The 14,324-nt window shown below is 42.5% G+C and overlaps 2 protein-coding genes across 5 annotated transcripts; both read right to left on the reverse strand.

Moving 5' to 3' along the window:
* Nucleotides 1–4,666: 4,666 nt before the first annotated feature.
* On the reverse strand, nucleotides 4,667–6,490 carry LOC138202393 (EEF1A lysine methyltransferase 3-like). Its single transcript, XM_069156329.1, has 3 exons — nucleotides 6,055–6,490; nucleotides 5,857–5,968; nucleotides 4,667–5,310 (listed from the first exon to the last, which is right to left on the reverse strand). The coding sequence occupies exons 1-3, from the start codon at nucleotides 6,214–6,216 to the stop codon at nucleotides 4,913–4,915; spliced, it is 672 nt and encodes a 223-aa protein (XP_069012430.1). The 5' UTR covers nucleotides 6,217–6,490; the 3' UTR covers nucleotides 4,667–4,912.
* A 526-nt stretch (nucleotides 6,491–7,016) lies between these two features.
* stx16 (syntaxin 16) lies at nucleotides 7,017–13,560 on the reverse strand. Of its 4 annotated transcripts, none has more exons than XM_069156360.1 (9): nucleotides 13,157–13,560; nucleotides 11,304–11,315; nucleotides 11,085–11,192; nucleotides 10,845–10,985; nucleotides 10,442–10,604; nucleotides 10,273–10,361; nucleotides 9,507–9,650; nucleotides 9,246–9,326; nucleotides 7,017–8,593 (listed from the first exon to the last, which is right to left on the reverse strand). In XM_069156360.1, the coding sequence occupies exons 1-9, from the start codon at nucleotides 13,235–13,237 to the stop codon at nucleotides 8,492–8,494; spliced, it is 921 nt and encodes a 306-aa protein (XP_069012461.1). In that variant the 5' UTR covers nucleotides 13,238–13,560; the 3' UTR covers nucleotides 7,017–8,491. The 4 variants fall into 4 exon arrangements, with proteins under 4 accessions (XP_069012461.1, XP_069012443.1, XP_069012470.1 ...); XM_069156342.1 differs by having other exon boundaries at nucleotides 13,112–13,560; XM_069156369.1 differs by lacking the exon at nucleotides 11,304–11,315.
* Nucleotides 13,561–14,324: the final 764 nt, after the last annotated feature.

Here is a 14,324-nt window from a genome sequence, read left to right on the forward strand (position 1 = left end):
CGGCGTCGTCCGGTTGTTCGCAGTCAAGTTGTTGCTGTGGCAACGCCTCCTCTGTCATATCAGGAGACTCGATGTCGACCTCGTTTTCAATTTGATGCGATGTTTCATTACGTATGTCCTGGTCCTCAGCACCAAACAACGGATCTACTAAATCAAGAGGAGGAGGAGGTGTCTGAGGAAGGGAGGAGGTTTCAGGATGAGGAGCGAGGTTTGCAACTGTATTAAGTGCAGCCAGCTCAGGATCAGGACCTTCCTCTAGGTTTGACCCTGAGATGTACAAGGTCGGTGTAAGATCAGAAGCTGAAAGCGAAGATGTATTGCAGAGGTCAGAAGGTTCACTTGCGCCTTTTTCACCTGAGGATTCAAGCAGAGGATCCTCAGTTGTTTCCGTTGCGTTTAAAGTTTCGGTGTCCGACTCGAGTTCTTGGTAGACGTCATTTGCTTCGGACATATCTGGCTGCTGAGATCCTGCAAAGTCCTCACCATCTTCACGTGTCACCTGATCTCCGTCTGCTGAACACACGGCGTCCTCTGCTTGCACAACCTCTGACAGATTCTGTGACCGTTCCTCCTGAGTTGACTCCTCTGGAGTTTGTTTAATTGCGTCATGGATCTCGTTTTCTACCGGAGGAGCGTCCGCCTCCTCGTCCTCGATGCACGAATCCAGGAAGGACGTGACATCTTCAGGTTGCTGCTCAGTGACGCAGTCCTTCAGAGAGATTCCCAGGATCCTCTCAGCGCGCTCTTCCAAGGTTTCCCTCTCGGAAACCGGAGAAGACGACATGCAGGGTAAAGAGATTTCACTCTCTTCCTCGTCTTCCTCTTTCTCCAAAAGTCCCAGGTCTAAATCCGACTGCGGACTTTCATTCGTTAACGGTATCACTACTGCGTTTTGCTCAGTTGTCACATCTTGATTTACCTGACAGTTTAAATCACTTGTTTGAATATTAAGTGCGCTGTCTTCGTCCTGTGCCGTGGAGTCTAAATAGTGGACGTGCTGTTTCTTGGGTGACGGGATCAGCTCCATTTTGACAACGACACATGCTGTGTCGATGACCAGCAGACCTTTACTGTCCTCCGTGTCCTCTTCCACGTCCAACCTTACCTCAATATCCATCGGTTCACTACTTACATCGGCAGAATCGTGTCCGTTTTGTTCTGATTCATCTTCATCGCCGTTTACCTTCAAACAACATGTGGAGGAAGTCTCAGTTTCAGGCTTGCTGGTGAAACTCGGCTGCCTCCACAAAGGATACCTGACAGACACGGGATGCACCGCAGAATCAGCATCGCTTGTGTTTTCTTTTTCCGGTGACACGTCATCCGTCTCTGCTTTGTCTGGCAGATTATCTGCAGGTATCTCCTTCTCCGTGCAGACCGGCGTTTCCTTCTGTTTGCCTGCGATGTTTCTCACGTCTGAAGTATGCGACGGCTCTGCGAGTGTTGGTGCTCTGAAGTCCACTTCGTCTGCGAGCTTGTGCGTTTCGCTGACCTCACCTCTGTCCCCGACACCTTCAGGAACCACTCCTGTTTCTGTGCGTTGGATGTTTGCTTGGGACGTGTAGAGCGGTAAAGATGGAGTTTCGGTGGTGCCCGCTATTCGAGACACCAGGCAGAATATGGTCATCCCGCCTGTCTTTTTGTTCAGCCTGAACTTCCTTCCTTCGATGACCTTGGAGGATGTTTCCTGGAGTATTCTTGGGTGCTGAACTGCTTGTGGATGCTGCAGAGACGGCATCCCTTCATGCTGTGCGTGCCGTGTGTTCTGGACACTGATGGGACTGCCGGCCTGTAAAGCGTCCGCTGCCTGTCTTCGGTGCTTCAACCATTCAACCTCTGTGCAGGTTTTACTCTCCCCTGGCTTTGTAAGTTGTTTCCCTGTCTTTTGTTGATCTTGCACATCTACGGGGACGTCCCGCTTCCTCGGCATGGACTGGGACCAGTAGGTCTGTCTCTTCCGCTCCGGTTCCCAACTGGTGTCACGGTGCATTACATGGGAACTTTTGTGTGGGCTGTTGTAAGGAGGAGGAGGAATATAACCAGGAGGCTGGCTGAACGTCCTCCTTTGGTAGCCGGCGTTTTCCTTCATGTCCAGCGTGTGGTTTGCGTCGGGGGCAGGAGCCTGTGATGGATAGTAGGCTGGAGCGTGCTGTCGGCCCTCTCTATCCCACAGCCCGGACCGTCTGATGCTCGCAGATTGTTGGATGTGTTGCAGTGCTGCCACTTGCGGATCCGTCCCTGTCCGGCGGTCCCTCTCCGGAGCCCGGCTGTCCCTCTCCGGAGCCCGGCTGCTCTCCACCAGCCCCTGTGAGGCTCCTCTTAACTCCGCCTCTATCCGTCGTCTCCTCGGCAGTGAGTGACTGTACCGAGCTGCCCAAGCCTCCAGCTCTCGGTAGCTGCTGTCGCTCCTCTTAGCAGGAACCTCCCTGTTGTAGTGGACCGGGCTGCAGGGCTCCCACCTCCTCTGCCACCCCTCTCTCGGAAATCCTCTGTCGTAGTCCCTCGGGGCTCGGTGAGCTGGTGTCCACTCTCTGTCTCTGGCTTCCTGTGACTGATAGTCTCCCAGGTCCTGGTGGTGCTGAGGGTGGCGGTCCAGAATGAAGGGGAAATGGGAAGATGAAGGGGCGCTCATCTCTGGGTCCGTCCAGTTGGTGTACTCGTGTAGGACTCCTGCCGTTCTTGATCCGGGTAAAGTCCAGTAACTGGAGTCCCTGCTTTGATCCTGCTGCTCCCCGTAATATAGCGGATAATGGGATGACTGATGTCTGTCATGATAGCTGTGGGTGAAACGGTGGAAACAAGTGTGAGCAATTGATAAACATGTCACCAGTACTAGTGTAAATACTTCACCATATCTGTACACTCCAAAGCACATATTTATTAAGTAGAAATAGTGTGTTGCAAAAAAACTGCAAGCAAGTTTTTTTCTCACCCAGAAGAGTTGATTTTTTTAAACTGGACGGTGCAAACTAAGATTGAATATGTCAAAAAATGGCAGCAAACTCTTTCATCATCAAAAGACAGAAGCGTTCAACTCACTTATGTGTACAGTTTCTCCCAGGAACGGTCCCGAATTTGGAGTAAAGATGCGAATGTCCCTGATTCTCAGACCAGAAATCCATCATTTGGTCTCATCCACAGATCTGAATGGAAAAAAGAAAAATACTTATAAATATTGTCTGCATTTTCTTAGATTGCCTAAAATGTTATGATTTTAAAAACAGACAAAAGAGTTCATTAATATTAAATGTCCCATAAATTTGCTCTAGGAAAACAAGTTCATAAGAGTTTCACCAGAAATGTAATACTTTTAGCGTCTGTTTATGTAAAAATATCTAAAACAGCGAACACATACCTTCAGTTGCTTTTTTTTTTTTTTCTTCAAATTTTTGTCCCGGCTGCTCGTACAGTGACTTGAGGTCTAATGAAGTCCGAACAGGGACACTAGTTTTAAGAGGACACCGGTTTTCAGTCCCCCTCCCACTTTTCTATCACACACACACACACACACACACACACACACACACCCACCTCGCCATTCAAAGCTCATGCAGGCCAGTATGCCCAGTTTAAACAGTGGAGGAAGTTATTGATCAGTTTTTCTTTATTACCATCACTGCCCTCTAGACTCACATAAAACTAAAGACTAAATGGGGGTCCGAAGTTTGTGCAACATGAATAAAAAGTAACATAGATTAAGGTTTGAAGCAGAAACACACCGTCGAGTGTTAGGTAAAGTTGACTTTAGTGTATTGAAATCTACAGTAGTTTTAAAGGCTATTTATTATAAAATATGTCAATATATGTCAAGTGAAGAATTTTTGTTGCAAATGTAATTTGGACATTTCCTTTGCATGACGGTCGCGTGGGAGGCGGTGGGCGCGACGGCGAGCAGACTCTGCACGCAGAGATAGGGATCTGTTGTTTTGTCGGCTGAATTGTAGCCGCGGGAGCGACGGGCAGCCGCCGGGTCGTCTCCCTTTCTCTGAAACTCTCCAGCGTAACAAACAGGCTTTCCTTTTCTGAACAGAAAGTCTGTACATCAGCAGAGTGCAGGAGAGACGGGATGAAGCACAGACAGCCGGCAATCTGTTGGTGTTGACACAGTAGTTTGGGATGGGATCGATTTTGTTTTGGGGGTTTTATATAACTTAATCAAAACAATATTGTATTGAATAGTGAGGACATATAGACCAAGAGGGTGATATTTCCATGCACATGTACTTTGATGCTGCTCACAGTCTGCGCAAGTTCTGTTGCAGTGATGTTGCTGATGGTCAGGGATGTGCACCCTGAGTCAGTGGATGCCGGTAATATTTCAAAGCTCCTAAAAAACCTGCTCTAAAATTCCAACTATTTTTCAAACACCTTGAATAATCTTTAAAAAGCAGCAACAATCAAAGTTTTACACAATTAGTTTGCTTTATCAGGACGATGTGGATGTCTTTTGATCAGATTTAATTGACACCGACTGCCACATAAGAAAATAATCTTGCAGGTGTTGCAGGATACGGCTGATCTGAATCACCCTGAGAGTTCGTGCATCAGTGCCATTAGACTTCCTACTACAGATTATTTTTTTATCATTATTGACAAAACATCTAAAATCACAAATTTTAAGACCACTGTCAAACAGTCAGAGGACTAATTAAAGACACGTGACATGTTTAATTTTTTTTTTTTTTTTTACTTGTAACCACGTTAAAATATTTATTGTAAAAAACACAATTGGAGTTGTAACAAGTGAGATATTAACAGGATATCACAGATTTCTGAAGTGACTGAAAATAGACGGCATAACAGACACAGTATAAATACATAAATAAAGCTGTTGTTTCTGATTGTGGTGCATTTTTCACTGCTGTCACTCTGATCTGCACAGTCGCAGTCCTCCAGCAGCTTTCTCCTGCTGTCACTGGTCTGTTTTTAAAGAAGCTCTGTAGATATTATTGTTTTGTTTGTCATCACGATGCACGAGCGCCACGTTAAATCTGCTCGCTAGATGCTCCTCATAGAAAACGTGAGTCTGATGCTCTTTTCGCATTTTGGATGAGAGATACACGAAGGCACCGTTCTTGCACAGATGAGCTAGTGTCTCCACGACCAGTGGGTACGTCTCTGGCAGGTAAATTATATCTGCACAAAGCGCCAGGTCCCAGTCGGAGGGGAAGTTCATGTGGTCCTCGCCCCAAGAAAGTGGTCGGACAGCGGGAGGGAAGGAAGGCCAACCGCCGCAGGGCCTGTTAGCAGAGACGTTGGCCTCCAGATGTGGAAGAGCCATAGGGAGGTCTGTTAGAGTCACATCTGCACCTGAAAGAAAAAGTCAAAAGTTTAGACACACTACTCATTCAAGGGTTTCTCTTTATTTGTTTATTTTCACCATTTCTGCATGTTAGAACATTAAAAACACTACTACAATTAATTCCTTCTTATTGATCAATGTGTCAATCAGACAACATCGGTCTATTGAGGTTTATAGTTTGTCGCGAAGGGAAACTTTAGTTATCCAAGCAAGATAAACCTTAGTTTATTAAGTAAGTTAAACTTAAGTTTCAAAGTTCAAATCTATGACTTTTTTTCTGAATCAATCTGTCAAATGACTGATATAAATAATCTTGAAATGTTGCCTTTGTTCTTTACATTTTGACATTATTCTTGAAACGGTATTTCAACTTTATTCTTGACATTTCAACTTTATTCTCAACATTTTTGACTGTATTTGAGACATTTTAACGATATTATCAAAATTTTAAAAAAAAACATCTTCCTCCACTTTTTTTTTTTTTGTTGGTATTATTATTATTATTTGTGGACCTGATAGTCTGTCGTAGTAAAACTTTGAATACATAAACATACCAAGTCGAGCAGCCAGGATACCGACCACCCCGGTGCCTGCTCCGAGCTCGATGACCCGCTTCCCCGTCAGCTGCACGGGTTTCTCCTCGAAGTAACGGCACAGGTGTAAAGCCTGTGGACGCAATCAAAACAACGTCAGTGCACAACACGCAGTAATACCTACGCGTGAAGCGAGGTGACTGAACCGTGAGCTCTTACGGCTTCCCAGACCCGAGCAGCCACGCCGAGGTTCGCCCCGAACAGCTGTCGGATCCGCAGCTCCTCGCCCACCAGGCTGTACACGGTGTCCTGGGAAAACGTGTCGCTGAACAGGCGGTCGTCCACAGGGAACGGGTCGTCTTCGTGCCCAGAAGAAGTCATGTTTAGTTGGTAGAAATAAAGCCGGATTCATGCGGTGTAAACGGCGTCGTCACCGTTAAAAGCTCGGTGGTCTTCCAGGCCAAGAAGAGAAACGCCAGCATTGTGGAGCGAGTCGCAACTAGCTCGTAGCTACATAATTAGCATCAAGTTACAGGAGGGAGGTTTTTAGTTTCAACCTTACGGAGAAAGATTTGAATTAAACTTCCTGTAAAAGGCTCAATGCATTACTTCACTATAAGTTGAATAAAGGAGAGATTCGTGTGTGTCGTTAAGCCTTGATTGTACATTTGAAAGTGAGGCTTTTACTTTGAAATGTAACAAAAACACCGTTTCCGGGTTAGAAATTCCTGCTAAATCTAAACCAAAAAAACATGTTTTCCTCAAAGGGGCACTGTGCATAATACAGTGAAGTGCAGTATTGAATACCATCAAATTAATAATTATTTCAGCCTTAAACTAGAAGTTTAGGTATTTAGCTACAACCACTATTTGTTGGCTTTTGCTCCCTTGTTGTTGTTTATTTAAATTGACCTGATTCTTAACAGGAGTTTGGTGTGGCAGAGTAAAACCAGGCGGTTGAGTCATCTGCCTGCACATAACAATTACTCTACTATCGATTACTCAAATCTAAAGAAAATTTAAAGGGATGACATTCAAATTTCCTTAAGTCCTTAATTTTTACATTTGAGGAAAAACACCTATATATATATATATATTGGCTATTTTTGCTTAAAAATGACTAAATAATTAAAAAATAATTGATCAAATTTCAACCTTGCTGCAGTTCAAAACACACAAAACACCATTATGTTCCAGGTTTATTAAAAAAAACAAAAAACATTGCCGTCTCCTCACCCGCTTGTTTTGGATAAACAATACGAAAAGTGAAGTACCACGAGGACATAACTATTTTTTTCACACACAACTTCACATCAATGACACAGATGATTTAACAGGTGTATAAAGTGTAGAATCAAGTACAGATATGTTGAATAAAGCTCTTCATTACTTCAGTTTATCGATCTTTAAAGAACATATAAAGAATCTCCAACACAGCCAAATGAAATGTCATGAGGCTAATCCGAAAAAAAAGGGGAAAAAAAATAACTCAATGTTGTCTTCAAATGTCTGTTAGTGTTGGACTACATCACAGTTTCCTCAGTGGAGTGGACAGTAAGTGTTGGGTTCAGACCACACATACACTCAACAGCAAACCTCCCACAAACAGCACACATCTGGATTATTTGAAGTTATTAGAAAATAAATAAATTCTTTCTTCTTTTCTTTCTCATACAGATGACAGTAGTATTACATCCATAACATAACATAACACAATAACCCCCCCCCCCCCCCAGGCCTCAATATGTGCAAACTGCAAGGTTTTTTTTTTTTAAAAAGAAAAGGTATCACTTTTTGCAAGGACCATGGACAACAGAAACAAGTGTTTTAAAATGAGCACTTCATGAAAAAGTGTGACGCAGGTTTGAATTTAAAATTACAGGATGAAGTGGAGGAGGTTCGTGGCTGTGTTCACCCTCCTCAGGACAACAGTGGAGCAATAAGGACTTCAGTATCATTGTTATTAATGTAGGGATATTTAAAAATAATAATAATAAAGTGGTCCTTAAACCAGAGGAATATTTTGGAACAGAATGGCCTTTCTTGTTATGTGCTACTGCCCTAATACAAAACATTCCCCTTGTGTTTCTTAAGGGAAAATACTAAGCCAGGACGTAAATGTAATGTTGAATTGAAAATAATTTTGCAGTAAAAAAATGTAATTTACTGCATGTTTTTTCACAAACATTCATTCTTGTCACATTTCCCCGACAAACTAAAATGTCTGTAATGAAATTAGACCGAAACGATGCATTTTCACAACATCACAATTCGTGCTTTGAGTTTAAACAGAGAACGCTCTGCTTTAGCATTTTAACACTGGTAGTTCCAGTTTCATACGCCACAAAGTGTTTTGTTTTGTTACGACACAGACATGTTGGTCAGGTTCGACTAATCTCTGGCGCGGTCTTGACAGTCGCTTTATAAAATAGCTTCGGCTCAAAACAAACTGTTGATTGTTTTATCTCGGTTCAAATCAACCAAAACATCTTCACCACCACGAAGACCAAAGCAAAGATGTGCAGTTCTTCTTGTCGTTTCCTGGTTGGTGTGAAAGGCCGTCACCTTCGTTTGGAGTAGAATCAACTTCTCAAGTCCACACAGATGCACAACAAACAAGCCAGACAGAAAAAACAAAAGCCGGAGGAATGCATGATTAAAACTTTGTTCCAAAAAGAATAAAAATTAGAACAATGACTATGATGACGAGGATCAAAATGACCAGCATCTTTCTGTTCTTCTTCTGATACTGTTCCGCCTGCAAAGAAAACAAAAGCCACGTCAGACTAGATATTGTGTAATATTGTGATAAAGTGTTCTTTTCCTGGTTTTAAAGGTTGAAAGACTTTAGAAAAGTGATTTCACTTTCTAAAAACTCACCAGACTCTTCAAGCTCTTCTATTATTTGCCTTTACCCACTCAGGTCATAATATCCTCATTACTCACTTCCTCCAGGATTTTTTCTTTTTTTTTTTAACGATTGTTGTAATTAAAAATGTTTGATTTTGTAGTGGATTTATTCAAAAATTGTTTAAAAGTTTAACGTGAGTTTTTTGCAGTAAAATTGCAGACATTAATTCTGACTCTGTGGTTTGGAGTTTAGTTTCTGTTCTGTGTCATGTTTTAATATTCAGATGTCAACCTCATTTTACAGCTTCCTGATTGTTGTCAGCCAAATTAAAACTGTGTTAAATAACTGCTGATGAAAAGTGAACTTTTCCTGCTGTTTCTGCTTCACACTTAAACGTTTTCTGCTGCGATGTGTGATATTGTGAAGGAGTTGTGATGTATTGATTATAGCGGAGTTTCATTAGTGCTTCAGATAAAAAAAATAAATAAACATAATCTTTCTTTGAGGTGGAAAAACAACAGAACTGCTCTCAATATCTTGTAGACATTATTATGTTTACCTTTTGTAACTGTTTCATACCGTCTTCTGTTTTAACACAAGCCTGCTCCACATTGAAGTCGATTCGGTCGAGAACGGTGCCCTGAGGGAGAAAAGCAAGGAATTATAGGGAGAAGAAAATCATCTCTGTTGCAGATTATTTACTTTATACAAATGATACTCTGGTATGTTATTAGCAGTTTATTGTAGATTGCGGAGTTTACTTTGCCCTAAATGTCAGTTATTGATCTGTGAGTGGGAGTCTTGTTTTTGCTTCAGATACCTGCTCCACCACCATCCCAGCCAGTTCCCGGAAAATCTCATTCAGATCCGAGATGGACTGAACGATCTGTCGGATCTCCCTCTCTCGCTCTTCAACCATAACCGAGTTCTGCTCCACCAGCATCAGCTGGTCGTCCGTGAACCCCTGAAACACAAAAGATCAAAGCAATAAATACAAAAGGACAGCAGTGAAGGCTCAAGGGATGATATAGAAAGGGATGATATAGAAAGCTGCAGGTTGCCGGGATCGGCTCCTTCGGTTTGTGACGTATGAAACCCAGCTGTCTGTTTTTGAGGTTATCATTGGTACATTTCTCAGCCATGGTGTTGAATGTTTATTACGGTAATAATGTCTCTTCTATTATATAGAAACAAGGTTAAAAACTTGTTTTTATTAAGTCCTCAAATGTCATCTTAGTTTGCTTATATTTTCAAATGAATTTCTTTTTTTTGTTTTTGTTTTATTTCTCCACATATTAGCGGTACTAATTGAGGCCACTTCCTGTCTTCGAGTGGTATTAGTTAAAAGTGACAAAACCCGGTGTTAATAAGTATAAATGCTAAATTCAAATGTACACTCAGTAGTAATTGGTAGAAACGTTGATTCTGAATGTATGTTTATGTATTTTTCAAGTCTTAATTGTGCTCATGAGATAAGTAATATTGTTTATTTTCTTGAGCTACATACACAGTGCAGCTTTGCAAAATGTAGTCCAACTCTCACTGGGTTTGCTTGAACAAATTATTGCTTTTTAAAACCCACTCACCTTATCATAAAGAGCTAAATCTTCATCCTCTTCCATTAAGGGCCCCGAGTCAAAAAAGTGCTTTGATCTCTCCTCTCGATTCTTCATACCTGGCGGATAAAACAATGACACGACGCTCAGTCGGCAGTAAAACAACAGGAAAAGAGACACAGCGTGAGACTCTTCTTACGTTTTAGGTAGCCGGACTGCGTGTGCCTAAAATTAATGGACAGGTCCTGCAGGCTCTGAGCCAGAGACGAGACCACGTTTCTCAGGAGTCTCTCCTCCTGCTCGGTGCAGTGGCCACAGCGAGACTGCAAACCGGTCACGGCTCGCTGGCATCGATGAAACATCTGCAACGACCATAAAAACTGTGAGCTCGCACGGGAGAGCGATGTTCCCTTTCAGCTTCTTTCTCATCAACTCCTGTCAGATATTTTCACATCCGCCAGTGGATCAATACTAAACGATGCTCTCAGAAATACTTCACTGTCTCCAAGCTAAACGAAAATGTCCATTTGACGTGTCAGTAAAAAAAAAATAATCTTTTAATGTCTAAAAATAAGCAGCATGCGTATCGCAGCACTGTGTACCTGTGTGATCTCCTGCGTAGTGATTTCTATTGCGTGCTCCTCTTCACTACTGTCGTCCAGTGTGGGGCGGTTCATGTGTTTGTCATGAAGTAAGGCCAGGTCCTTCATCTTCTGTCGTACCCGTGTGATTTCATACTGGATCTGAAAGGCGGTGATCACCGGTTACAAATCATGTAAATACTTTGTTTTGGACACCAGCTGCGGTGGGAACGACCGGTCGGGCCGAGCGCACTCGTTCACCTCATCGACGCCCTCGATCCATTTGGGAGGCAGCTTCTTGGTGACTCCGATGGCAGCTTCGGGATCCAGACTGATCCCCGACACCAGCGCCATCCGATCGTCAGCCAACTTAAAAACACAAGTCATTCTCTATTCAAACATTTGACATCGTACTTCAACAGTGTGATGGTGCGCTAATTTATGCTTCCAGAGTGATTCTACCACAGAGTGAAACAATACCTCATCAAGCTCCTAATGTGAGTGGCAGATAGCAGAGTGGTCCCATCCAACAGAGGACAAGGAAAAAGGTGAGAAAGACAGAAGTAACAGAGTGAGGTCCGGAAACTCAGCAGAGAATAGAAAATATGTGTTTTTGAATACACTAAAAACAACAAATTACTTTGAAAACAATGAATGATGATCACTTTAAAACAGAAGGTTTGGCTGTTAATATTCATTCTGGCCATCTTCATAATATATATACTGTGTTTAAAAGGTGTAAAGTTAGTGTTACTGCAGAGATAAATCATCCAGAAAGGAGAGGAGAAATGGTTGAGAAGGCTGAGTTTAACAAAAAAAGGAAGAAGAAAAAAATATTTTTAGGACAGTTTAAAGTGTGCAGGATATTTATTATTATCACAATCTCCAATCTGTGTGTTTGTCTTGACTTGTTTCAGTTGACAAACAGGCCTGCTGCCTTCTTACAAAGTCACTTATTTAAAACCTGAGCGTACAGCAGCTTCAGTAACCTCACCGAGTAGTTTTAGTTGAGTCGTTGCTTTTTATACTGTGCAGCTACTGTATACCTGCTAATTTAATTACTTATAATTTCATCACCAAGTAGACGGCATCTAAATCAACTGTGTTTTACGACGTGTGGATGAAGCCGATGACGACAAACACAGAACACAAGCGTTACGAGACAAGAACAGTATTCGACTTGTGTTCTGATCCGGAGGCCGCAGCATCACTGCTGGCGTCGTACAACCTTTTAAAGTGCGAGTTGAAATCATTTTGTGGCGCTGAAAGATCAAGTTTTCTATAATGTGTGCCATCAGGAAAGGCAGAGTGACAAAGAAAACAGTAGTTTTGATGCCGAGCCGTTTTTATTTAGAAACGCCGCGTGGAAGCTTTACAACTAACTGATGGTCGATCCTGACAGGTTCGTCGTCTCTGGGCGAGCAGGCTGGAGGAAACTGATGTACCTCAGCGCGCAGGTGACCAGTTAAAATATTCCCATCTGAGTGTGAATGTCACATGTCGGCTCCACCCGTCTGCTCAGAAAAATGGGAAGATGACGTGTCGGCTGTACGTACTGCGGGGTTACTTGTAATAGTGCAAATAGATAATGAGTGGGTTTTCATCAGCTAACGATTAAGTCCTAATCGATTAGCTGCTCGGTCTTTGAAAATGTCAGAAAACGGTGAAAGATGTGAACCGGTGTTCAAACATTCACATTTGAGGAGCTTGCGGTGAAGGAATTTAGACGTTTCACTCCTAAACTACTCGGCTGACTTGCTTTCATTCGTGCTGCACCAGAAATGCACACAAGTGAAAATATCAGCTGTAACTCAGGAATCTTCTTCAGGATCATCACAGAGCTTCTGTGTTTTTTCTTGTTTCACGTTATTTGAGTGCAGGACGAGAAAAATCAGGTCACAGACACAGTTGAATCTGGACTACATCAAAGGGCCACAGCACAGGTTTGTTTCACTGCAGGTGGACGTTTAAAACATGCTTCGACTTTCACATCACACCAAATTTAATCGAACAAAAACAACCATTATTTATCTGTACTTCTGTTCAATAAAAAGCCGTATCACGGGTGAATATCGCTGTAGATATTTAGCATGTCCTCTTCGTCCTCCTCCACCACAACAATCAATCAACCCCTGAGGTTAAACTACAGACAGACAAACAAACAAACAAACAACGTCCAGGGACATCATTAAATAAAGCACACACAGTAGGATCTAGCTACCAGGGCTTAGTGACTGGCTATATGCAAACACACACAGTAAAATGTCAAAACGATGCAGACCACTCACCGCAGCATTGCTACGTGTACTCAGACGGGGGTCGTATGTACTCACTTGCTCAGCCAATATCTGCCGGTTTTGGATTGCATTGTTCCGCATTAACAAGAAGGCGTCGGTCAGACGCCGAGTGGCCATGACTGCCTTGCTCGATATCGAAGTTAAACACCGAACAAAGTGCGGCTCGGACGGTTATTTATTAAATGACGCGCAGCTAACAAACCCGCTTAGCTTTTAGCTTCCGCCTGCGATGAATGAGGAAAAGTCACGACGGAGCTCCTACTGCGGACAGAAAACCAGCTGACTCATACTCATCTGCGGAGCATCTCTAACACTTGAGTTCAAAATAAGAAACATGACCGACGGCTTCTTGTCAAATGTTGGATTTTAACGTCAGATTGGCGTCGTTATTCCGCTTTAGGCAGCTACGGAAGTAGGAGAACATAAACATCTACGTAAACCGCTTCTTCTTCTACTATTTATTAACCGGGGTGTCATCTGTCACTGATGGGAATCATCGCCGCCTACCGCCTCGGCGAAGAACAGCACAGACATGTTTACGTCAGGCGGATCAGTATACACTACACTACATTATTACATAATTACTACATACAAAAATCCTTAAATTGCGACGTTATACAAAAAAGTATATTGTTCTAACAATCCAGTACACTATTTATCCTATAATGAAGTGAGACTACTATGGAGGTGGGGGTGATATGGCCCTCCAGCTGATCAATGAGAAATGAACTACCTCCAGAGGCTTCGATTAATTCTTCTTCTGGACAATCTCATGCAATTTAAAATCCTTCTTGGGGTAAAAACACACCTAGAAAATATCATTCAGCATGCTCACTCTGCAAAATCTCACTATACGTCAACACAAGGAGGAAGATTGAGACTCTTCCAATAAGTATCCATTACTAGTTTATCTAAATGTAATGAAAATATAAATATATAAAATATATATCAGCATTTGAATTTGGAGTTCAAACAAAATAACAGCGGTGATGCTAACTTTAATGATAACTACACCATTTACCTTATGGTAAGTGCAATAAAAGCTTTGACGGGTACAGTAAACAGCTTTTTTCAGACCCCCCCCCCCCCCCCCCCATCACCTAAGGATGGCTATATATATATATATATATAACCCAGAGGGTCAAAGTTCAAGGCCTCTGTTTATGATTAAGTAGTTTGTCCCAATTGTATACATACTACATGC

The sequence above is a fragment of the Embiotoca jacksoni genome, unplaced genomic scaffold (genome assembly GCF_022577435.1).
Source record: "Embiotoca jacksoni isolate LCO1_2020_lvr unplaced genomic scaffold, fEmbJac1.0.p SCAF_1, whole genome shotgun sequence".
NCBI lineage: Eukaryota > Metazoa > Chordata > Actinopteri > Embiotocidae > Embiotoca > Embiotoca jacksoni.

Bases quoted from the DNA above. Each gene is read 5' to 3' on its own strand.
- LOC138202393 (XM_069156329.1), bottom strand. From the start codon at position 6,216: ATGACTTCTTCTGGGCACGAAGACGACCCGTTCCCTGTGGACGACCGC. The intron at 5,969-6,054 runs GTAAGAGCTCAC...TTGCGTCCACAG, and splicing joins CTGCTCGGGTCTGGGAAGCC to GCTTTACACCTGTGCCGTTA. The intron at 5,311-5,856 runs GTATGTTTATGT...TTTTTCTTTCAG, and splicing joins TATCCTGGCTGCTCGACTTG to GTGCAGATGTGACTCTAACA.
- stx16 (XM_069156342.1), bottom strand. From the start codon at position 13,237: ATGGCCACTCGGCGTCTGACCGACGCCTTCTTGTTAATGCGGAACAAT. The intron at 10,362-10,441 runs GTAAGAAGAGTC...TTTATCCGCCAG, and splicing joins GCAGTCCGGCTACCTAAAAC to GTATGAAGAATCGAGAGGAG. The intron at 8,594-9,245 runs GTAAACATAATA...TTTTCTTTGCAG, and splicing joins GTATGAAACAGTTACAAAAG to GCGGAACAGTATCAGAAGAA.